This window comes from Monodon monoceros, unplaced genomic scaffold (genome assembly GCF_005190385.1).
Source record: "Monodon monoceros isolate NGI ecotype Baffin Bay Population unplaced genomic scaffold, NGI_Narwhal_1 Super_Scaffold_12, whole genome shotgun sequence".
Taxonomy (NCBI): domain Eukaryota; kingdom Metazoa; phylum Chordata; class Mammalia; order Artiodactyla; family Monodontidae; genus Monodon; species Monodon monoceros.
Genome location: NW_021703768.1, coordinates 163,380,790 through 163,405,399, shown reverse-complemented (window position 1 = coordinate 163,405,399; position 24,610 = coordinate 163,380,790). Strand labels below are relative to the sequence as shown.

The window sequence follows — 24,610 nt, the reverse complement described above, 5'->3', positions numbered from 1 at the left end:
GGCCGGATACCCCACGCGCGCACACACACCTGCCCGTCCAGGTGCGATCGTGTCCCCCCCCCATCCCCCTCAACAGTGGCTGGGCCGCTGGCGACTAGAGGGGCGGGGCCAGCCCGGGGGCGGGGCGGGGCGGAGCTACCGCCGAGGGCCGGGCGCTCGGGCGGCGGCGCGCTGAGGACGCACGGGCGGCGGGACGCTGGGACAGCGGCGGCCGGAGCGCGCGAGGCGAGTAGGACCCGGGCTGGGTCGGGGTTCGAGTCTGGTTCGGGGTTCGAGCGTGGTCCCCACCCCACCCATCCCACCCCTAACCCCGGGGCGCGATCTCGGCGGTCTCTACCAGCTGCTGCCTCCAACTCCATCATCTCTGCCCAAACTTTCCGGACTTTGAGTGTCTTGGTCCCGCGCCTCTGCCCCGTCCTCATCTTTGACCCTGTTCCTGCTTCTCTCCTCCAACCCCATCCTCCATCCGTACCTCCCTGCCCCTTTGCCCCATCACTGCCTCCCCTCTGCCCCTTTCCCATGTCTCCATCCTCCTTTCTACCTCTGTCCCGCCTCCCCACTCCCCCACTCGGTCCTCCTTCGCCCTCCTCCGCGGCCGGGCCGGAGCCAGGCCCAGGCGGCGGGAAGGCGTCCGGGCGTCCGGCCGGGCTGGGCCTCGGCCTGGCGGCTGGGCCGGCGTGGGGAGCAGCAGCTGTTTGCCATTAGCTGGGGACCCCGCAGGCCCCGCCCCTACCCGGTACGGGGCGGGGTCCTCCTCGCCCCCGTCTTTGAGGCGGGGAGAGGAGCGGGAAGACCCCAGAGACGTCCAGGCTGGTCTGGGAGGGGGGCTTTAGGGAGACCCCGCCAGACATTCAGGCCTGCCCGGGACCCCCCGCCCCTTCCCTGAGCCTCCCACCTGTCCCCTCTTGGGGTGTCCTGTCCCTTTCTCTCCATGTCTCTCTGTCCTATCCCGTGTCCTCCGCTTTCTCCAGGGGTCCTATAGAGGGAGAGGAGTCTCAGCCACAGACACCCACCACCATTACACTTTCCCCCACCATCTGCTTTCTCCACCTGGAGTCAGTCACTGGCCCACGTGGAAGACGGTCAGGTGGCTGGAGACCCTCAGACCTCAGTCTCTCTGCCTGGGAAATGGGCAGAGGAATGTGGCAAGGGGCTTAAGGGTGGCTTGGCTGGCAGTGGGGGAATCTACCAGGCTTAGGATTCAAATCCAGACCCAGCTAATTCCCCCTTCAGTGACCCTGGGCAAGTCACTGTGTATTTCTGTGTCCCCAAACACCGCATCTGTAAAACAGGGTGATAACTACCCACCTGGTAGGGTTGTCATGATGATCAAATGAGTTGCCGGGATAATGATTATAGTTATTACTGTTATTTGCCTCACACCCTCCACCTCCAGGCTTCCACACCGGGGACCGTTCCTGGTCCCTGCCTCCAGTCTCTCTCAGGTCCCCAGAAACTTTTTTTAAATTCACTTTTATTTTATCAGCTGTGCGACTCATCATGCGGGATCTTAGTTCCCCAGAGATGGAACCCATGCCCCCTGCATTGGAAGTGCAGAGTCCTAGCCACTGGACCGCCAGGGAAGTCCCTGCAGAGAATATTTTTGATCACCTCCCTGTTGTACATGGAATGGCCCTCCAGGCAGCTGGAAAACCAAATTTCCTACAATTGGGTGACTGTGTGTTCCAGGCATTGAAAGACAGAGGAGTGAGGACAGAGACGTGGAGAGACAGGGAGAGAGAAGTGAAGAGAGACACAGAGAGACAGAGACTTGGAGAGACACAGAGAGACGTGGAGAGACGAAGCAAGACGCTAAGCAAGGAGGGTGTGAGACAGGAGAAGCTTGGCTGCCCCTGGAGCCCCGGCCCCGCCTTCATGCCCAGCAGGTGGCCCACCTGGCCCATCTTCCCAGGTACCCACTGCCCCAGCACCTGCAGCTTGCAAAGGGTCCTGTCTGGTGGTGGGATGGGCCGGGACCTCTGCAGCAGGGTGGCTAGGGGTCAGACAGCAGAAAGGACTGGCCAAACTCAGGTGGAGTGTTGGGGACAAAAGTGCCCTGGCCAGCCTCCAGGGCTGGGTGGGGGGGGCAGGTTAGTGAGAGGCCCTCCTTGTCCCTCCTCTTTGAAGCCTCTTACTTCCTCCCCCCACCCCCATGACTTCTCGGGCCTCCACCCGGCCTTCTATCCCCGCCGCACTGCCCCCCGCGCCCCCCGCCAGCCCTGAGCCGGACGCGTCCTTGGTCGGGGTGGTGGGGGGGTGGGGGCAGGAAGTTCTCGTGTAGCCCGGCAGCGAAACTGTTTATTTTTAGAGAAAATTGTTTCCATAAAGGGAAAAGGCTTTGCTCCTTGCTGCCTCTCCCCAACTTTCCCTACCGCCCCCTACCCGCACCGCCTGGCCTGACCCAGCTCTGTTTTGGGGTCCCGTACCCTGAGCTCTATTCCTCTTTGTGCCCTGTGTCTCTTGTCTCCTCGGATCCTTGCAGGAAGGCTGTCTCCCCACGAGTGCCCCAGCCCTCGGTCCACCTAAGCCCCCATCTGTCCCAGCAGCCAGCTCTTGCCTGGGCTAAGGGGAGGGGGCTCAGGAAAGGTGGGGCCTGTCAGGCTTAGGGCTCCTCCTCGGCCCGGGAGCCTTGTGGAGGCGGGGCTGTGGGAACAGCTGGAGCCTGTCCAGGGGCCGGACAGATGTGCGGGCAGACTGTGAGTTTTGGTTTCTTTGTTCCAGGCTCTGGGGGCTCCCCACCCCTTTCCACAGCCAGGCTGGGTGTGCACCTATGAGAGGGTCCCACGCCCAGGGGAAGGGGGAACTTGCGGGGGGGTGGAGGGGGCAGAGGGGAGAGGTGGCCACATCCCCTCCCCTCCCCCTGCAGATTCCCCACTCGGGGGGGGCTTCATCACACCCTCTCCCCAGGTGAGCCTCAGCCCGTGCTGCAGGTGGTCTGATTCACAATCCCCCAAGTGACTCTTGAGGAGCGTCTGCAGGCAGGAGGATGGCCCAAGTCCTGCACGTGCCAGCCCCCTTCCCAGGTCAGGGGTCTCACGGGGAAGAGGGCCCTGCCCTGGGGTTGGAGGTGGGGGAGGGGAGACACGGCCTCGGGGAGGGGAGAGGGCGCTGCTTGAGGAGGCTGAGGGTAGGACGCAGCCCTGCCCTGAGGGCCTGAAGAGGGACAACTTGGTTCTCCCCTGCAGAGTCTGATGGGAGAGACTGGGTCTTCCAGGGAAGGAGGTTGGTCTGAGTGGGGATACAGGGTCCTGTCTTGGTTGGGAGGTTGGAGGCACAGCCCTGCCCCGGGAGGGTCTGAGGGGGTGACAGGGCCTTGCCCTGGCCGGGGAAGGCTCGGAGACCGCAGACACAGCTGAGCAGTTGAGCACCCAGTGGGCTCCCATCCTTTGGGCAAATAAGCCTTGACCCTCCCAGGGGCATCAGTTTGCCCCGAGGAGGGGACCGCAGTGTTCAGAGGCGCTGGCCTTTCCTCCCACCCCAGGGACCCCCGGCCCAGCCTCCCCGCCCACCTTCCCCTCCAAGGAGCCCGACCTGCCCTACTCCGTGGAGACACCCTACGGCTACCGCCTGGACCTGGACTTCCTCAAGTACGTGGACGACATCGAGAAGGGCCACACGCTGCGGCGGGTGGCCGTGCAGCGCCGGCCCCGCCTCGGCTCCCTGCCCCGCGGCCCTGGCTCCTGGTGGACGTCCACCGAGTCTCTGTGCTCCAACGCCAGTGGGGACAGCCGCCACTCGGCCTACTCCTACTGCGGCCGAGGCTTCTACCCGCAGTACGGCGCCCTGGAGACCCGCGCCGGCTTCAACCCGCGCGTGGAGCGCACGCTGCTGGACGCCCGTCGCCGCCTCGAGGACCAGGCGGCCGCCCCCACCGGCCTGGGCTCCCTGACCCCCAGCGTGGCTGGCTCGACAAGCTCACTGGTGGGCGTGGGGCTGCCACCCCCGACGCCGCGGGGATCAGGACTGTCCACGCCGGTGCCGCCCAGTGCTGGGCACCTGGCCCACGTGCGGGAGCAGATGGCGGGGGCCCTGCGGAAGCTGCGGCAGCTGGAGGAGCAGGTGAAACTGATTCCCGTGCTCCAGGTGAAGCTGTCGGTGCTGCAGGAGGAGAAGCGGCAGCTCACAGTGCAGCTCAAGAGCCAGAAATTCCTGGGCCACCCGGCGGGAGCCCGGGGGCGCAGCGAGCTCTGCCTGGACCTCCCCGAGCCCCCCGAGGACCCGGCGGTGCTCGAGACCCGGAGCGTGGGCACCTGGGTCCGAGAGCGGGACTTGGGCATGCCCGATGGGGAGGCAGCCCTTGCCGCTAAGGTCGCCGTGCTGGAGACCCAGCTCAAGAAAGCGCTCCAGGAGCTGCAGGCAGCTCAGGCCCGGCAGGCCGACCTCCAGCCCCAGGCCTGGCCGCCACCAGACAGCCCAGTCCGTGTGGACACTGTCCGGGTGGTGGAGGGGCCGAGGGAGGTAGAGGTGGCGGCCAGCACAGCTGCGGGGGCCCCTGCACAGCGGGCCCAGAGTCTGGAGCCCTACGGGGCAGGGCTGCGGGCCCTGGCGACATCCGGCGGGGCCGAGAGCCCCCCTGTGTTCCGCAGCCAGGAGGTGGTAGAGACAGTGTTCCCAACACCCCCTGCATCCACCAGCAATGTCCACCTGGTAAAGAAGATCAGCATCACAGAGCGCAGCTGCGATGGGGCAGCAGGTGAGCCTTAGTGGGCAGGGGCAGATGGTGGAGGGTCCCTCCTTCTTCCTCTGAATGCCGGGGTCCAGCCCCAGCCCTGTCCTTTTACCAGCTCTCAGAGCCTCGGTCTCTTCATCTGTGAAAAGGGGACACTTATGCCGCTGACTCAGTACCTCTAGGTACCATGAGAAGAAATTGGGTGTCTGTTAAGCGTGTGTGCTCATGTCTAGCACATTGTAAATGTCTGGAAAACAGGAGGTATTTGGGGGAGGGTCCCCAAGGCTGTTGGTTGCTGGGCAAAAAATCGTCCCTGATTGGCAGAAACCAATCTCAGACTATGAAAAGGAAATGTGTTGTCCGTGTAACTTAGTGACGGACGGCTTCAGGCGTAGCTGGATCCAGATACTCAAATATCCTCAGGAATCTCTAACTCCCTCTTTCTCTTCCTCTGTGAACCATGGAGCCTTCTCTCTCAGGCAGACAAAGGTGGCCCCACCACTCCAGGCATCTGTCCTTGCAGCTCAGTGGAAAGGGAGCCCCTCCATCCAGATAGCACCAAGAAAAATCCCACGGGTGGCCCTCCTTGGCTGGCTTGGGTCATATGCCCATCACTGAGCTAATCACTGTGTATCTCACTGCCCAGGCCCAGATCCTGGGGGTAGAGGAGCCCCACCCAAGTCCGGAGGGAGGAAGGGGCTGCTCCCTGGAGGAACTGCTGAGTCCTCATTCCAGGAAAGGGGATGTGGGATGTGCAGAATGGCAGCTGTCCCACCACCGCCGTCCTGAGGCCCCTGGGAGGAGCTGCCAGAATGATTCATAATAATAACAGCTGTTCTTTATCGAATACCAGTCTGGTGCTGAGGGCTCTGATAAGTGTTTCACCTACAGAGCAGGTTAAGACGGTGGGCTGTGCAGCCAGGCAACCTGGGTTCAAATTTCACTTCTTGCTGTGTGACCCTGAATGAGAAGCTTCACCTCCCTGGGCCTCAGCTTCCTTATCTGTGAAGTGGCATAATAATGACCCCCACCTCTAAGACTCTTATGAATTAGTGCATACAGTAAGTGCTTAGCCAGTGCTTGTTACTCCATCTACTAATGATTTTCAGGTCATTTTTTGTTATAGCTGGGGAAACTGAGGCCTGGGGAGAAGCTTCACTTGCCCTGTGTCACACAGCCAGGATCTAAGCCCAGGCCATTCTGAACCTACAGCAGGGCTCAAAGGTGGGGCCCATATCCCCATCCCAGCCTTGAATGTCAGGTGGCCAGAGCCCATGGAGGGACCAGAGGGCACAAGCTGGGGGTCAGGGACCCAGCTGTGTTTTCTTGCTTCCCCATGTTGCTCCTGGACAGCTCTGGACTCCACCCTTCTGCTCTGTCTATCCCAAACACCCAGCCCTGCGACCCTGGCCCCCAGCCAGAGGCCCCGCCCTGCCCAGCCTCGAGATCTCTTGAGAGGCAACCTCCATTCCAGACATGCCTCTCAGGGCAGCCTTGGGGCCTTCTGCCTGCAGAACACACAGACCTAGCAATGTCCCCACCCTGTGCAAGCTACCGCCCCTGAGAAAGTTCTTCTTTGTGTCTCACTTAACTCCTTCTTGCTGTAGCCAGCCCTAATCTCTGCCTTGCTTGGGTGGAACTGGTGTGTGCTAATTCATTTCGATACCTTCTCATCTGGCAGACATTTACTGAGTGCCTGCTATGTGCCAGACTCTTCCGAGGCACTGGGGACACAGCAATGAACAAGACAGACAAAAGCCCCTGCGATAAACAAATAAGAGACCACCAAAAACACGTGAAGAAAAATAATTTCAGAGAACACGTTTGGAGCAAATAAAATGGGCACGGGGTGGGTGGTGGTTGGATGGGGTGGCGGCCTGTGTTCAAATTCTGGTTTCCCTGCTCCCTAGCTTTGTGCCCTTGAGCAAGTTGTTTAACCTCTCTGTGCCAAATTTGCAAATTGGGGGTCCTGACAACCTGATGTCACCAGATCAGTGTGATCTTAAATGCATCAGTTGGTGTGAGTGTTCAGTATGGTACCAGGCGCTGGTAGGTTGCTCTTTGAACCAAGATGTGAAAGGAAAGAAGCAGCCGGGTGGCTGCTTGACAAGTGGTTTCTGTTTGTGTATTTGTTTTTCTATTTTTTGGCCACACCACAAGGCATGCGGGGATCTTAGTTCCCCAAGCAGGTATCAAACTCACGCCCCCTGCAGTGGAAGCGTGGCGTCTTAACCACTGGACCGCCAGGGAAGTCCTTGATGAGTGTTCGGACCATGTGTTCTTTTAGGTCGGTCAGCTCAATGGGTAGGTCAGGGAGGACTCCCTGGAGGAGGAGGCAGGAAGGAGCCCAGCCTCTCTGACATCTAGAATTTGCTTGCTGCAGCCAAGGGCAGGGAAGGTGAGAGGCAGCCTCCCCCTCAGGCTGGCAAAGGTGGGTGGGGCAGGTAGAGGCCTGGAGACCCCGTAAAGTCTCATTCACCCCTCACCTTTCAAAGGCGCCACAGAGAGATTAGTGGGAGAAGGGGTAGCCAGGCAGGTGCATCCGTGAGATCTCTCCAAGGCTTTGAAACTTCCTGTGCTCCTGTTTGAAACATAGTCCTATGAAAGCAATTCATATTGTTTGTGGAAGGTTTGGAAAGTACAGACGAATCTAGAACACAAAATATAAGCCCCATAAACCCACCACCACCCAGACACAGCTGCTGTCAACACTTTTGCTTCTTTCCTTCTGATATTTATTTATTTATTTATTTTTGGCTGTGTTGTGTCTCGTTTTTTTTTTTTTTTTTGGAGGTCACTCTTCATCGCGGCGCGCGGGCCTCTCACTGTCGCGGCCTCTCTTGTTGTGGAGCACAGGTTCCAGAGGCGCAGGCTCAGTAGTTGTGGCTCACGGGCCTAGTTGCTCCGCGCCATGTGGGATCTTCCCAGACCAGAGCTCGAACCCGTGTCCCCCGCATTGGCAGGCAGATTCTCAACAACTGCGCCACCAGGGAAGCCCCCTTCTGATTTTTTTTAATGCAGAAAATAATATGTATTTTTCAAGTCTGGCAACATATAGTGATGGAATTTGTTGTGTTGCTTTATTTTATATTTAAAAGCATTTAGGTAGCCCTTACAATGGGCCAGGGCATTATTTGATGCCCTTTTTGTATTTTAATTCATTTACACCCCCAGCAGCGCTATGAGGTGGGTAGTGTTTTTATCTCCATTTTACAGATGAGAAAACTGAGGCACTGGGAGGTAAAGGAATTTGCCCACAGTTTTCAAAGCCAGGATTTAAACTCTCTGATTTCTTTAATTTAACATTATCCCAGGGCCATTTCATCACATTGTTAAAAATTCTTGGAGGAATTCCCTGGCGGTCCAGTGGTTAGGACTCTATGCTTTCACTGCCAAGGCTGTGGGTTCAATCCCTGATCAGAGAACTAAGATCCCGAAAGCTGCAAGGCGCGGCCAAAAATAATTCTTGGGACATGCTATCTATTTTTTAACAGCCGGGTGACTCTTTACTGTCAAAGATGCTATGCAAATGTCCTTCTATGGGAACCCTTGATCTCCCCACCCCCTTTTTTTTGGACTCGCCAAGTGGCTTCCAGGGATCTGAGTTTCTGGACCAGGGATCGAACTTGGGCCCTCTGGACTGCGGAAGGGCATTTTTAAGGACCATGATATCTGTTACCAAATTGCTTTACACACACACACACAAACACACAAACACACACCTTCCGTGTACAGGTTGGCCAAGTGATTTAAATGCTTTTTTTTTTTTTTTTTTTTGTGGTACGCGGGCCTCTCACTGTTGTGGTCTCTCCCATTGCGGAGCACAGGCTCCGGACGCGCAGTCTCAGTGGCCATGGCTCACGGGCCCAGCTTGCTCCGCGGCATGTGGGATCCTCCCGAACCGGAGCACGAACCCGTGTCCCCCGCATCGATAGGCGGACTCTCAACCACTGCGCCCCCAGGGAAGCCCCACATTTTTAATGTATACATTTTGATGAGTTTGGCTTCTCAGTTCTGCCTTTGTAGCACTTAAGCAGGTTTAGCCAATGCATAAATGAAAGAGCATGGCTGTGTACCAATAAAACTTAACGTGTGGACACTGAAATTTCAATTTCCTATAATTTTCACGTGTCCCAAAGAGAATCCTTCTTTTGATTTTTTCCCAGCCATTTAAAAATGTAAAAACCGTGTCCATGGGCCGTGATTCAGCAACCGCTGCTCAGTCACACACCTCCACCCCACTGTAATATCTTTCCTTGCCACCCATCTTCCAGAAGCTTATTTAGATATTTGAGTGTTCTTGAAAACTATGCCCTATGCTTGTTTAATTTCCTAAAATGGTATTGTGCTTTAGGGGAAAAAAAAATCTCATTCTGTTTCTTTTTTTTTTTTTTTTTTTTCTCATTCTGTTTCTTATTTTTTCCTCTCTACACACTATTTTGGAACTCTCCACCCTGATGTTTATAAATCTGGTTTGTCACTTTTAATGACTGCGTAGATTTCTGCCCTAGGTATGTGCTACACTTTCTTATCTGATCCCCCCACCACCGCCCCCGCTTGGTGGGCCCCTGGGTTACTTCCAGCTCCTGGCCGCTTTGAACAGTATGGCGCCACCCTCACATGTCCCCTCTGGTGGGCCTGCTGGGTCACAGGGAATGTACAACTTCACTCCAGATTTTGTCTTATCCTCTTCGGAAAAGGTCTCCCTGTCCACGTTCCCAGCGGCCATGCTTGGGCCTGAAGTGCCCACTTCCCTACATCTGCATTAACATACAGTTTTACCTATCTTTCTAATTTTTTGCCCATTTGACACTGGTGCAAGGTGGTATCTGCTTGTTTTTTTTTCGTTTTTGTATTTTTTTTTTTAATTGGGGTATAGTTGTTTTACGATGTTGTGTTCGTTTCATATCTCCTTGTTTTAATTTGCATTCCTTTGATTTCTGGTGAGGTTGAGCATCACCATATAAGTTTAACAAGAATCCTTGGTGAGTTGCTTAGTTTTAGCCTTTGTCCATTTTTCTTTGGGCAAGTTTGAGATGTTCCTGGCATATTTCAGAATAGAGGTTGGCAAACTACAGCCTGCAGGGCCAAATCCAGCCCACTGCCTGTTTTTATATAGCCCATGAGCTAAGAATGGTTTTTATGTTTTTAAATGGTTGAACAATGTGAAAAGAAGAATAACATTGTGTGATATGAGCAAAATTATATGAAATTCTAATTTATTAGAACACAGCCACGCCCACTCATTTATGTACTGTTTAGGGCTGCTTTTGTACTATTTGCAGCGGACCTTATAGCCCGCATAGCCCAAAATATTTACTATCTGGCCCTTTACAGAAAAATCTTGTTGACTCCTATTCCAGAAAGTAATCCCTTGCCTGTTTTTGGCATTATGACTATCTTCCCACAGCCTGTATTCTTCTGTAGATTAACTTTGTCTAAGAGTTTTTTTTCTTTTAACCAAATAGAAATCTTCATGTTGATGTAGTTAAACCCATCGTATTTTTCTTCTTTTAATTTTTGATATTTTCTGCTTTATTGAGATATAATTGACATATATCAGTTTAAAGTATACAAAATAATGATTGGATATACGTACATACTGCAAAATGATTACCACAATAGGTTTAATTAACATCCATCACCTCACAGAGTTACAGGTTTTTTTTCTCGTGATGAGAACTTTTAAGATCTCTCTTAGCAACTTTCAAATATACATCAGAGATATTGCGGGTTCGGTTCTAGACCCCCTGCAGTAAAGGGAGCCACACAATTTTTTGGTTTCCGAGTGCATATGAAAGTTATGTTTACACTGTAGTGTAGTCTATTAAGTGTGTGGTAGAATTATGTCTAAAAAAATAACGTACATACCTTAATTAAAAAATACTTCATTGCTAAAAAGCGCTAACCACCATCTGAGCCTTCAGCGAGTCATAACATTTTTGCAGTAGTCACATCAAACATCACTGATCACAGGTCACCATAACAAATCTAATAATGATGAAAAAGCTTGAAATATTGTGAGAATTAACAAAATGTGACACAAAGATACAAAGGGAGCAGATGCTGTTGGAAAAATTGTGCCAATAGGCTTGCTCGATGCAGGGTTGCCACAAACCTTCAATTTGTAAAATAAATGCAGTATCTTCGAAGTACAATAAAGTGAAGCCCACTAAAAGAAGGTATGCCTGTATCTTATACCTGGAGGTTTGTACCTCTGGACCACCTTTACCCATCCCACCCATCCCCTGCTTCTGGCAGCCATCAATCTGTTCTCTGTATCTCTGAGGTTTTTCTGTTTTGTTTTTGTTTTTTTTATTCCACATTTAAGTGAGATCACCTCATACTTTTCATATATGGTTAGTGCTCAGAGGGCTTTCTAAAGGGATCTTTCCCCTTCTTGAGGCCACTGATATTCTGCCTTATTTTCTTCCTGTAGCTTTGTCATTGTGCCTTCATATTAGTCCTTCGGAGTTTATTTTTTGCATAAGGTGTGAGGTAGGGATCCAGCCTGATTTTTCTTGGGCAGAGTAAGCTGCTTTCCCTACACCACCCCACAGAGCTCACCCTTGACCACTGATTTGTGGAAAGCCCTCTGCTTTACCCCAAGTTCTTTCAGACAGGGTCTGTGCTGGAACTCCTTTCCTTTGGCCCATTTCTTCTTGCAACCATGCCCTGCTGATTTAATTATTGTGACTTTGGGAATATGTGTTACTCTCTCCTAAGCCAGCTTCCCCATCCCTGCCCATTTTTGTAAAATTAGCTGGCCATGGACTTTTGTTCTTCCTTATAAATTTTGGTAACAGTTTGCTCCATCTCCCAGTAGAATAACAATAATAACTGTTATCAGTTTTGTTATTGTTATTTTAGTGTTGTGGTGTCTGACCTTGAACTTATCAAGCTGGAAGGAGCCATGCTTTTCCCTCCGGGCAGAACGGGCCATACAGCTGCACCACTTCACCTTTTTTTTTTTTTTTCACATTTTAAAAAATTGCGGTAAAATACATATAACATAAAACTTACTCTCTTAACCATTTTTAAGTGTCCAGTTCAGTGGCAATAAGCACATTCACACTGCTGTCCAACCATCCCCACCATCTGTGTCCAGAACTTTTCCATCTTCCCAAATTGAATCTCTGCCCCATCACACACTCACTCCCCAGCCCCTGGCACTCACCATCCTACTTTCTGTCTCTATGGATTTAACTCCTCTAGGAACCTCATATAAGTGGATTCATGCAGTATTTGTCCTTCTGTGACTGGCTTCTTTCACTGAGCATTGTCTGATTTGCTGAGTAACAAACATCCCAGGTGTTTACATCAGGAGGCCTGAGTTCAGGCAACCGTGAGACCGTGAAGTGGCCCATCTGCCTCCTGATAAATTCCACTCACATAGTGCTTTTGTTTGTTTGTTTGATGTGAATTTATTGACACGGTTTAAAAAACAATCTGGAGATTCATGTAAAAACCCGGTGTTTGCTCTTGGTTCCCCATGGGAGTTGGAGCTCCCCGCTCAGGAATCCGCCTGGCCCGACTGGGCTGGGGCGCTGTCGGAAGCATTCATGGCCAATGTCTTATCCGTTCTATGTGCTTTACTTCTGCTGAGTGTTTACTCCCCGTTCTTAGCTCAAGTTGAGTGTTGCCCATGGACTTGAGGAAGTAGTCACTGTGGATGTCAAAAAAAGTTAACCGTTAAAGGGAATTAAAATGAATTGGTCTGCAGAGCCCCTGGCCAGTTGGCAGGAAGGGGACATCCTGGAGAAGTGGTGACACAGAAGCCACACGTGGCCTGGCCGGGGCAGGGGTTGGGGGAGGAACCTGAGTGGGTTCCGAGACCCGGGCAGCCACTCCAAGTGGCAACTGGACTTTTGTTTCTAGCTCCAGGCTGGTGATCCGGGGCTGGAGCTGTCTGCCAAGCCCACTCCCGTTTGTGCAGTGGGCACCCTTGGGGCCCAGGTCCTATAATATCACCTTTGTTCTCAGACCAAACTGGGCAGGGTTTTTTCTAATGATGATAAAATATACATAACATAAAAGGTATCATTTTTGCCACGTTTGAGTGTCCAGCTCAGTGGCATTAAGCACATTCACTTTGTTGTGCAACTGTCCCCACCCTCCATTCCCAGAACTTTTTCATTGGCCCAAACTGAAACTCCACCTGGGTGGGGTTTTGGTTTTCACTTTCTAATAGCCCTTATTGTTTCTTTTTCATGATTATTAAAAGGAACACCCGCTTAATTTCTTTTTTTTTTATTTATTTACTTATTTATTTTTTGGTTACGTTGGGTCTTCGTTGCGGTGCGCGGGCTTCTCATTGCGGTGGCTTCTCTTGTTGTGGAGCATGGGCTGTAGGCGCGTGGGCTCAGTAGTTGTGGCTCGTGGGCTCTAGAGCACAGGCTCAGTAGTTGTGGCGCACGGGCTTAGTTGCTCCGTGGCATGTGGGATCTTCCCGGACCAGGGCTCGAACCCGTGTCCCCTGCATTGGCAGATGGATTCTTAACCACTGCGCCACCAGGGAAATCCCCTGCTTTATGTTAAGTAAAGAAGAAGGAAGTGAAATACAAAATGTTATCTACAGCACAACCCTACGTCTGTTAAAAAAAAGTATAATATTAAATCTTATCAAAATATAGTTTACAATTCTCTTGAATTAACAAATGCTCTTCAAGTGCTCTTGATGTGCAGGTGTTGTTCTAAGCTCTCTCCCTCACATTACTGTCTTTAGTCTGCACAATGCCATGATGTAGGAAATGGTGTTTGTCCAAGGCACAGAGAGGTTAAGTGACTTGCCTGAGGTCACACAGCTCTTTTGTGGGAGATATGAGTCCCGACCATGACCACTATGCTTGGCTATAGTTTCCAGACACTACTTAGTATGAAGTCGGAGGGGGTCACAAGCCAGGATTATGGGGTCTCGTAGTCTTCCCTGACCCTGACCCACTGCGAGGCAGGCAACAAACCAGGGTTGGAATGGATTCTGCTACTTGTTTGCTGGGTGGCCTCAGGCAATCTGTGTGCCTCAATTTCCTCATCGGTAAATAATCCAACTTCTGCATGGGCTGGGAAGATTTGATGAAATAATGCAAGAATTAGCCCTTGGCCTGGGGTATGTGACCCGGCCCCCCCGCCAGGAGGTAGCTGTTGTTACTGTTCTTGTTTTGCTATTGTTACCCACGGTAAGCACCTCTTTTCCTGCCCCTTCAGGTCTCCCACAGGCTCCTGCAGAGTCATCCTTGTCACCCCCGGAGTCTGAGGGGGACTCCCTCGCGCAGCCAGAGAAGAACACAGGCCTGGTGCCTGCCCACGACGCCACCAACAGGGAGCCTACCAGCCAAGCAGCCCCACAGGAGTTGGAGTCAGAGGAGGCCGGGGGTGCAGGTAAATGGGGGCGGCCACCGAAAGGGTCAGGTGCCAGAGGCCCGGCATGGGGTCTGGCTTTGGGAGACCCTCACGACACCACGCTCCCCCACCAGGAGGGCCCCCGGCAGGTGTGCCATCCATCATGAAGCGGAAAGAGGAGCCCGCAGACCCTGAGACCCGCCGGAGGAGCCTCCAGTTCGTGGGGGTCAACGGCAGGTGAGAGAACCTGGTCTGAGCCCCTCACTTTATGGTTCATTCATTTAACCAAAGCACAGTAGACAGACGAGGAAACAGAGGCACAACGAGGCCCCATGGGCTGGCTCCAGAGGCTGTGCTGCAACCACTGTACCACACTATCCCTCGGGAGGTGCCGGACTCGGCTCCCTGCCCTGATGGAGCTCCTGGTCCACTGCGATCTTGGGCCCTAATAGGCGATCCCAACACAACATGACTGGAGCAATGATGGGGGATGCTCAGGCAGTGGGGGGACCAAGGAAATAACTGACGGAGGGGAGCACATGTGCTGCAGGACAAGCAGAAGCTTGCAAGGTGCAGAGTGGGAGGGGTGGGGTCTCCTGATGGAGGACACAGCCTGGATAAAGGCTCAGGGGTGGGAGGAAGCAGTGATGTGGAAAATGGGAGGCCTGGGGCTTCCCTGGTGGCTCAGTGGTTGAGAGTCCGCCTGCCGATGCAGGGGACACGGGTTCGTGCCCCGGTCCGGGAAGATCCCACATGCCGTGGAGCGGCTGGGCCCATGAGCCATGGCCGCTGAGCCTGCGCGTCCGGAGCCTGTGCTCCACGACGGGAGAGGCCCGCGTACCGAAAAAAAAAAAAAAAAAAAAAGGGGAGGCCTGGGGAACCGGGCCAGTTGGGGGCCTTGGATGCCAGGCCCAGACGTTTAGATGTGTTTGGGGGTAGCAAGAAGCATGAGGGTCCTATTTGCAGTGGGACAAGGGTCTGAATCAGTATAACACCTGTGTAAGGAGCAAAGTGTAAGAGGTACCAAAGGGTGGAAGGGAAAAGCAATGTCCCTCCCTGGCCCCCCCAAGCATGATCACAATCACGGCCAGTGTTTGTTGATCACTTACTGTGTGCCAGGTGCTATAAGCTGCATCCCTGGAGCCCTGTGAGCTAGATACTGCCATTACCCCCATTTAACAGATGGGGAAACTGAGGCCCAGAGAGGTCAAATGACCCTCCCCACCACCTGCAGCGTCTCCCCCAGGTATGAGTCCTCATCCGAGGATTCCAGCACAGCAGAGAACTTCTCGGACAATGACAGTACAGAGAACGAGGCCCCAGAGCCAGAGGAGAGGGTTCCGAGTGTGGTTGAAGCCCCCCAGCTCAGGCCCAAGGAGACGGCAAAGGCCAAGATCAGCCGGGAGGAGTGCCAGCTGTCCCGGGAGTCTCAGCAGGCGCCCACAGCTGAGGGGGCGTCGGGATCAAGTGCGGAAGAGGAGATCCGGTCAGTTTTCTGTGTGGGAGGGATTTAGGCAGGGCCTGGGGTGACCTCAGATCCCACCATTCAAACCCTCTGAGGGAACCTCCCATCAGTCATGCCCACCTTAGTCTGAATTAGTGAACAAGCACTTTCTCCTTCTGGGCATCTGAAGGTCCGGAGGCTTTGATAAAGGGCCTGATGGGGGCAATTTGGGCTGTTCAGGTTTGGGTTTAAGGGGCAGACCAAGTTTGTCCTTAAGCCATCCACCTTCTTTGGGACATTTGCCACACCTGTCCATCCGTATGTCTCTTTTTGTTTTTCCCCTGATTAAAAAAAAAATCTGTCCTCAGAGAAAGATTTTCCATCTGCCACTGGCCACTTGGAATAAATTTTGGCCCACGTGTCCACTTTCTCTTGCGGTCTGTGTGCTCCCCATGTCTGCCCCTTGGGGTGCTGTGTAAAATTATGTCCCCAGGGAAGGGGGTCTGAGATTCTATCACTCAGGTGAGCCCTGGCAGGACTGGGTGAGTGCCTTGGTGGAGAGTGTTGAGGGCCTCTCCGAGCACCCCAGCTGGATGTGGGGAGTAGGGGGCACCCAGGAGGCTGAGGTGGGTGCTTCCAAGATCAACTCCCCGTTTGTCTGCCACCGGCAGGATGGAGCTCAGCCCCGACCTCATCTCAGCCTGCCTGGCCCTGGAGAAGTACCTGGAGAACCCCAATGCCCTCACCGAACGGGAGCTGGTATGGTGGGGCCCTGGGCCTGAAAGCGGGGCGGGGAGGGCTTTGTCCCTTCCACCCTCACCCTGGCTTCTCATTGTGCTTTGGATCATGGGGACCCCAGGATCCTAGCTGGGAGCTTGTGGGGGGCTCCGAGGCTTGAGTCTTGGTCTTTGGAGAGGCTCCAGGGAGGCAGGGAGGGGCCAAGGACGATTGCCCGCCGGCAAACCCAGCCTTGGTTCCTGTTCCTTCGGGGGCTTGAGGGAAGGGGCTGCCATATTTCCCTTGATGGGTGTCTACACATGCCTTTGAAGGTCACATCCAGGATGGAGATGCTCACACCTTCTTCTGGGGGCGTACCTGGTACTGCAGTGTCTACACTTCCCTTTAGGGTTCTTGTACAGGGCAGGGGACACTGCATTCTCCTCCAGGGGGGCTCACTGGGGTGGGGCGCCCATGCTTCCCCTCAAGGCTGGGGTTCAGGGTGGGGTGTCTGCACTCCCCTTGGGGGGCTTCGTCTGGGATGGGGTGGGCTTCCGTGGCCCTCACACCCCTCTCCTTCCCAATCTGCATCCAGAAAGTGGCCTACACCACGGTGCTGCAGGAGTGGCTGCGCCTGGCCTGCCGCAGCGATGCCCACCCAGAGCTTGTGCGGCGCCACCTGGTCACCTTCCGGGCCATGTCGGCGCGGCTGCTGGACTATGTGGTCAACATCGCCGACAGCAACGGCAACACCGCACTGCACTACTCCGTGTCCCACGCCAACTTCCCCGTGGCGCGGCAGCTGCTCGACAGCGGTGAGCCAGGCGGGGCGGGGACAGTGGGGACACTGCCCTCCTGGTCTGTGGGGGAGGCCACCCTCATAGTCTGATGGAGGAAATGCTGCCCTCCCCGTCTGATGGGGGAGACGCCGCCCTCCCCGTCTGATGGGGGAGACGCCGCTCTCCCCGTCTGAGGTGAGGGGGATACAGGCCCCACCTGTGGCCCCGGTGTACTGGAAAAGGCAGACATGGTCTTAGGGAAAATATGTGGCCCTTCCCTCCCCCCCCCCAACCAATGACCCCTGTATAAAGAAAGTGACACCTCTGGAACCCTAGTCTGAGGGAAAGACATGGATGTGGCCTCTGGCCTGGGGCTTGGAGAGAAGATGTGGTCCTCAATTCGACAGGAAGAAATTTGCTTTCCCCTAGTGTAATGGGGAAGACAGAGCCCCCTGGTCAGTCTGATGAAGGAGGCAGAGCCCACAGTCTCATGGAGGAAACTGACTAGGGACTCTTCCAGATCAATGAGGGAGACACAGCTTCTCCTTTCAGCCCTAAATGTGGGTGCCAGTATCCAGGGGGCCCCAGTCTGATGGACGAGGCACAGTCTACACCTTTAGGAGCCCCTCCCATAATAGAGATGGAGACCCTAGGCCAGAATGGGGTTCTCAGTCCAAGAAAAAGGAGTAATTAGGCCAGGCCTAGACTGCTGGAGGAGGCATGATTCCCAGTGCTCACTATGGTCGTGAACAAGGCTTCCAGGCTGATGGTAGAGACATGACCTGGTCCTCGGGGACCAACCCCCCCCCAGCCTTAAGGCAGACCTGGCCAGCATCAGGGGTGTCTAAGGCCTGTCGTCCTCCTGGTCCCCTCCCCTCAGGTGTCTGCCAGGTAGACAAGCAGAACCGCGCCGGCTACAGCCCCATCATGCTCACCGCCCTGGCCACCCTGAAGACCCAGCATGACCTCGAGACTGTCCTGCAGCTCTTCCGGCTTGGAGATGTCAATGCCAGAGCCAGCCAGGTACAGGCCCTCGGCGCTGCAGACCGGGATAACTCTTCCCATTTATTAAGTCCTGGCCATACCCAAGCCCAAGGGGAGAATCCCCACTCCACAGGCAAAGAAACCAAGGCTCAGAGACGTATTCACTTCCTCAAGGTCAAACTAGAGGAGGGGGGGACTTGAACCTGGGGGTCTAGCTCCCCATTCTTTTTTTTTTTTTTTTTTGGCCGTGTCACATGGCATGTGGGATCTTAGTTCCCCAACCAGGGATCTAACCTGCGCCCCCTGCAGTGGAAGCACAGAGTCTTAACCACTGGACCTCCAGGGAAGTCCCGAGAGCCCCATTCTTTTTTAAAAATTTTTTATTTTATTTATTTATTCTTGGCTGCATTGGGTCTTCATTGCGGTGAGTGTGCTTCTCATTGTGGTGGCTTCTCTTGTTGCAGAGCATGGGCTCTAGGCATGTGGGCTTCAGTAGTTGTGTCATGTGGGCTCAGTAGTTGTGGCTCGCTGGCTCAGTAGTTGTGGCTCACTGGTTTCAGAGCACAGGCTCAGTAATTGTGGCGCACGGGCTTAGTTGCTCCGCGGCATGCGGGTCCTCCCGGACCAGGGATCGAACCCGTGTCCCCTGCGTTGGCAGGAGGATTCTCAACCACTGCGCCACCAGGGAAGCCCCCGAGAGCCCCATTCTTAATGACCTGCCTGCCAGGGTGCCTCTGATACAGAACCTCATGGTGGAAATGGGGGTGTGGGAAGACATGGGGGTCCTCAGCTTTCCTTAAGCCGACGCCATCCCACATCCTGCTTGGTAATTTATTGACCAGCAACTGGACGCTGGGGACTTAAATGTTTGACAAGCAGGCACAGTCCCCACCCTCCCAAAGCTCACTAGCCAGCCAGGAGCTCCAGGAGCCCAAGCATTGGAGGCTTAGCAGGGGTTTGGACCCAGGGCTGTGGGAAGCCACCAGGGCAGGGGCGAGGGCTGCTTTCTGGTTTGGAATCTCCCTTCGGCTGTATGTTGGGGAGCAGAAGCTGGGAGACTGTGGAGGTGACTGGGGCATGGATGGGTGTCTGGGCAGAAGAGCAGGGCACCCAGGACCCCGTGGGAACAGCAAGGAAGGGAGAGATTAGCAGCAGCCTTACCACAGCAAAGGAAAAGGGGGAGGTGCTGCCGTGGTGCATAACAGGCAGACCCTCCTTGCTTTTTTACTGATTTTTTTTTAATTAAAATTTTTTTCTTGGTGGTTTACTTTTTTTTTTAATTGAAGTATAGTTGATTTACAGCGTTGTGTTAGTTTCTGGTGTACAGCAAAGTGATTCAGTTTTACATATATGTTCTTTTTCAGATTCTTTTCCATTATAGGTTATTGCCAGCTATTGAATATAGTTTCCTGTGCTATACAGTAGGACCTTGTTGTTTATCTGTTTTACATATAGTAGTGTGTATCTGTTAATCCCAAGCTCCTGATTTATCCCTCCCCCCACCTTTCCCCTTTGGTAACCATAAGTTTGTTTTCTATGCCTGTGAGTCTGTCTCTGTTTTGTAAGTAAGTTCACTTGTATCATTTTTTTAGATTCCACATATAAAATGATATCATATGATAATATTTGTCTTTCTCTGACTTACTTCGCTTAGTCTGGTCATCTCTAGGTCCACCCATGTTACTGCAAATGGCATTACTTCATTCTTCTTTATGGCTGAGTAATACTCCATCGTGTATATATGTACCACATCTTTATCCATTCATCTGTCGATGGACACTTAGGTTGCTTCCAAGTCTTGCCTGTTGCAAAAGTGCTGCTATGAGCATTGGGGTGCATGTATCTTTTTGAATTCGAGCTTTCGTCCTTCCAGATGTATGCCCAGGTGGTTTACTTTTCTAAAAATTGAGGTGAAGTGCACATAAGATTAACCCTTTTAAAGTGAACAAATCGATCCATAATGCTGTGCAACCCACATCTCTGTCTACCTCCAGAACATCTTTACATCCTGAGAGGAGACCCGGCACCCACAGCTGTCACTCCCATCCTCACTCCCCCAGCCCCTGGCCCCCTCCAGTCTGCTCTCTGTCTCTATGGATTTGCCTGTTCCGGATATTTCATATCAATGGAATCATGTAGTATTGTGTCCTTTCGTGTCTGGCTCCTATCACGGAGCATAATAGTTTCAAGGTTCATCCATGTTGCAGTATGCTTCAGGCCTTCATTTCTTCTTAAGGATGAATAATGCTCTGTAGTATGGATATATAAATTTCTTTATCCATTCATCCACTGATGGATGTTGATTTTTTCTTTACAGTGAAGTTTAACTGGCAGACAGAAAAGTGTACAACTCTTAGCTCAACACATTTTACTTACGTTTGCACCCGTGAGTTAGGGATCTGATTTAAGTGGGCATAGCGGTGGGGAGGCACAGAGCTTCTCCCCGAGGAGGAGGCATTTAAGCTGAGACCTGAGGGAGGAGCCAGCAGGAGGAAGACGGATCAGCAAGTGCAAAGGCCCAGTGGTAGGAAGGATTATTTGAGATACAGAAAGAGGCCCGTGAGTGGAGGTGCTATTAGCGTCAGAGTACTCAGGAACCATGGATGGTTCCGGAGCAGGGGTGTCATGCTCTGGAGGCTGCATGATCCATAAGCTGTTCCTTGCCCTACCCAGGCGGGGCAGACAGCCCTGATGCTGGCGGTCAGCCACGGGCGGGTGGACGTGGTCAAAGCCCTGCTTGCCTGCGAGGCGGACGTCAACGTCCAAGATGATGACGGCTCCACGGCCCTCATGTGTGCCTGCGAGCACGGCCACAAGGAGATCACGGCGCTGCTGCTGGCTGTGCCCAGCTGCGACATCTCTATCACCGACCGCGTGAGTCCCCACCCAGGCGCACTCCGGGGAGGGCGAGGACATGGTGCAGGGTGTCAGCATAGCAACTGATGCTTTGCAGGACGGGAGCACGGCTTTGATGGTGGCCTTGGATGCAGGACACAGTGAAATTGCATCCCTGCTGTACTCTCGCATGAACATCAAGTGCTCGGTGAGTCTCGGCCCGGGCAGGGCAGCGGGGGCGGGGCTCTGGGAAGGGATGGCGTATGGGGACCATCCCAAGGGCTGCATGGTCAGCTGCTTGTTGAACCTTCACGGTGCCCCCGCGAGGAAATAAGGCACGAGAGCTGAGACTGCATGGTTATGGTTGGCATCACGGTATTCGAACCCGGATCTGTCTAGCTCCAAATCATGCTCTTAATTACCGCACAGAGGACTTTGGCGTGCCTCCCAAGCATGATTTCTGGAACCTTCCACAATAACCCAATTCAGTTGCATAAAGTACTGTTACTATTACCATTTCTCAGGTGGGGAAGCTGACGCTTTGAATGGTTACATTCCTGGCCCAAAGTCTCACAGACAGGAAGGGGCGGAGAGACCTCGGGGTCTGAATCCAGACCACGGGCAGGAGCCCTGTGCCCCCTCCTCTTCACCCCTACCTTGTACCTGCCCCGGCCTCCCCAGGCACGTCTGGGGCCAGGTTCAAGGGTGGCGTGGTGGGCGTCAACCACAGCGATTCCCCAGATGGTCTAGGAGAGAAAAGGTTGCTGAGACCAAAGCCATTTGGGTCCTGACTGGCTTCCAGCTTCTTCCTGAGCCTCCGAGTCTTTCCGCCTTCACTGCGTAGGGTGTTAGGACACCTGAGCCTCAGTTGTGGTGCTTAGGGGATCCCCTTGGGATCAGCTGTGGGCCTTCATGTCCTCAGCTGGAAAATGGGGGGTGATGGGGCTGGGTGGCGTCCTGCTGTCTGATCTGTGGTCCTGCTTCCCAGGGCTCCTGAGGGATGAATCCCACTCTTCCATCACTGTTCCCCTGGACCATTGCCGCTGCCTCCGCTCTGCTTCCCTGGCTCCCACCCTCACTGTCCCCTCCACTCTGTTCTCCCCACAGCGGCCAGAGGCCACTGTGAGCACCTGAGTCGGGGTACATCCCTCCTCTGCTCACAGCCCTCTGTGGCTCCCACCCCACTTAGAGAAAAAAGCAGAAGTCATCTCCAGAGCACACCAAGCCCTGCTCAACACCCCTCACCTGCCCCCACTCTCTCTCCTCTCCCCCTTGCTCACTCTGCTCCAGCCACACTGGCCTGGTCGCCGCTCCTGCCTCAGGGCTTTTGCACTTGCTGTTTCCTCTGCCTGGAACGCCCTGCCCCTTGGCTGGACCCCTAACATCCTTCAGCTCAGACGTCACCCTCCCCAACCGCCCACTCTCCACTTTCACTGCCTTCCACCCCTTATCCCTCAGGAAAAACCCTCCACTGCATTCATCTGTGAGCTGCTCCGAAGCATCTCCCCAACGTCACCTCCTTGAGGCCAAGAAACCAAGGCCTCTTGTTCACTCACGGCAGGCGCGGGGCCAGCCAACAAAGTCGGCGCCTCATAGCACAGGAAAGGATGCCAAACAAAAGGAATTCTGCCTCTCGTTTCAGTTTGCCCCGATGTCGGATGAGGAGAGTCCTGCGTCATCCTCCGCAGAAGAGTAGCCGTCAGAGGGGCCCGAGGCGCCTCTCCCGGGGGCCAGGCAGCCCCAGAGCGAACCATCCCTGGTCCCTCATCCCCTCCCTGGCCGGCCCCCACTCTACCCACCAAGGCCCAAGTCTCAAATGCAAGTGGGGTTTTCTTCTGCTTCCCCAGGGAGCCCCCAACAGCTCTGAGACTTCAGCCGAAAGCAGGTTTTTTCCCAGTACCCCGGTTCAAAACAGCCGCAGCGCAGACCGAAGCTAAATTCTTATATAAACTGGCGCCAGTGGCTGATGCTGGGGCGTGGGTTTGCGAAGAACGCTGAGAACAATCAACTGGCCATTAAGGATGGAGGAGGGTGAGAGGGAAAAATATTGTATTTCTGAATCATGTTCGGGGAAGGGGGGGGAAAATTTGAAAGTCACTGGAATCGCATATTTTCATTTTAATCCTCAATGTGATTACGCACGGATCACGTCTGGAGTGGCCTCATGCGCCCCCCGCTCGCTCCCCTACATTTAACTGTTCGGTATATAATAGCATTTTGTCCACTTCCCCCTCCCCAGACGGCTTTCTTGGTGGAATTTTCTTCTGGTCTCTTCACAAAACAGACCCTGTCTTTGTCACCCGGGGCAGGAAGTTTAGTCGTTTCTTCTGCCTTCACGTGGCCACTGCCAGTGTCTCCCACGCCCTCATTCAGGTGGGGGGGCTCAGGACCCAGCAGCTAAGGTGTGCAAGTAGTTCATATCGAGAGATTACCCAGAAATCCGTCCCCTCCCCACATGGGGGCCCGGGCAAATACTCATTTTCCTAGAAAATCCTTTAGATGTGGAGATGCAGGAAATGAATCCGGTCCCCAGAGTGGTCCTTGCATCCCTAGGCTTAGAACGCCAGTAGCAGGGCCATCCTTTTTCTCCCCAGACTCCAGAATTTCTCTCCTCAAAGGAAAGAAAACAGGGCATGAGATTGTTGGCAAAGCATAGGACCAGTTCCAAAAACTCCATGTGTGCTCGATTAAAAGTTGGCTGCCCCCAAGGGCTCCCAGTGCAAACTTAAAGAGACAGGGCTTTGCCGAAAACCAAACAAGGGCCAGCTGGGTTTTTTTTTTTTTTTTTTTAACAACGTACAGGCTTTCCAGAGCTGCCTGGAACGGAGCCTGCTGGAAACGGGGCTCTCCCAACACACGTAGTTTCCTACATGGCCTATTTTGTCCCCAGAATCTCAACAAAGTTTTCTTTCCTGTTCCTTCCTTTTGTGACCAAAAAAAAAAAAAAAACAAAAGGGAGGGGGGAAGGGGGACAGGTTCCGAGCATCGAAAAGTGCCTTGTGACCAGGGAGGGAGTAAGATCCCTAGTTCTTAGGTGTCCTGCCCTCTCTTGCCCAGTTCTCAGCCTAGCTGCTGGGGTGGAAGCCAAAACCCCAGCAGGACAGAGCAAGCCCTCGGCACTTACACGTTCATTCAATACAGCCAAGTGCTGGCTTCTCTCCTAGAAAAGTAGGTTTCCTGGCTTGATGGAGTCTGGCTTGCTTTGATTTTGATGGAAGGGATGGTACCCAAGTCAAGAGAGCTTAAATGGTCAAAGGATAGAGACACCCCAGTGTGTGTGTGTGTGTGTGTGTGTGTGCGTGCGCGCGTGCGTGCGTGTGTGTGTGTGTAAATGGCGAGGAAAGGAAACCCAAGCTGACTGGGGATGACCACTGACAGAAGGCCACAGCTTTGGGCAGCTTTGAGAAGCGGTACAAGCGTTGTGTGCCTGTGTGTCTGGCCCTGGAGCCGGTGGGTGTGTTTCTTTTAAGCTTTTAGAAGCAGTTCATTGACACCCCCTATAAGTCCATAGTTATCCCTGTGTTCCCTTCTCCCCAGCTTACCCACTGGACTTGGCATGGTAGGCTACAGGGGGTCCTGCCTCTGATCCCACTCTCTTCTCACGTGTATTCATGACCTTTAACTTCACTTTCCAACCACGGTACGTCCATAAAGACAGTATTACACTTAAATGAAGTATTCCTTTTTGTAATCGTTTTTTAGAAAGTAAAGGAATTTAATAAAGCTACCTTATGATTATGCCAAAGCATCTGTGTCTGGTCTTTGTTACTGTACTACTCTTGAAGTTTTAAAATAGATCTCTTTTTTATTTTTTTTTTGCGGTACGCGGGCCTCTCACTGTTG

The 24,610-nt window shown here is 53.6% G+C and overlaps 1 protein-coding gene across 3 annotated transcripts; it reads left to right on the top strand.

The window, feature by feature from the left end:
• The first annotated feature begins 267 nt into the window (after window positions 1-267).
• KANK2 (KN motif and ankyrin repeat domains 2) lies at window positions 268-24,506 on the top strand. 3 transcript variants are annotated; one of them, XM_029217705.1, is made up of 12 exons: window positions 268-1,912; window positions 2,908-3,023; window positions 3,482-4,693; window positions 13,874-14,047; window positions 14,143-14,245; window positions 15,255-15,494; window positions 16,124-16,211; window positions 16,765-16,984; window positions 17,829-17,971; window positions 20,606-20,806; window positions 20,886-20,975; window positions 22,410-24,506. In XM_029217705.1, exons 2-12 carry the CDS (start codon window positions 2,987-2,989, stop codon window positions 22,461-22,463), a joined length of 2,562 nt encoding a protein of 853 aa, XP_029073538.1. In that variant the 5' UTR covers window positions 268-1,912; window positions 2,908-2,986; the 3' UTR covers window positions 22,464-24,506. The 3 variants fall into 3 exon arrangements, with proteins under 3 accessions (XP_029073538.1, XP_029073536.1, XP_029073537.1); XM_029217703.1 differs by having other exon boundaries at window positions 269-1,912; window positions 15,243-15,494; XM_029217704.1 differs by having other exon boundaries at window positions 269-1,912; window positions 2,867-3,023; window positions 15,243-15,494.
• Window positions 24,507-24,610: the final 104 nt, after the last annotated feature.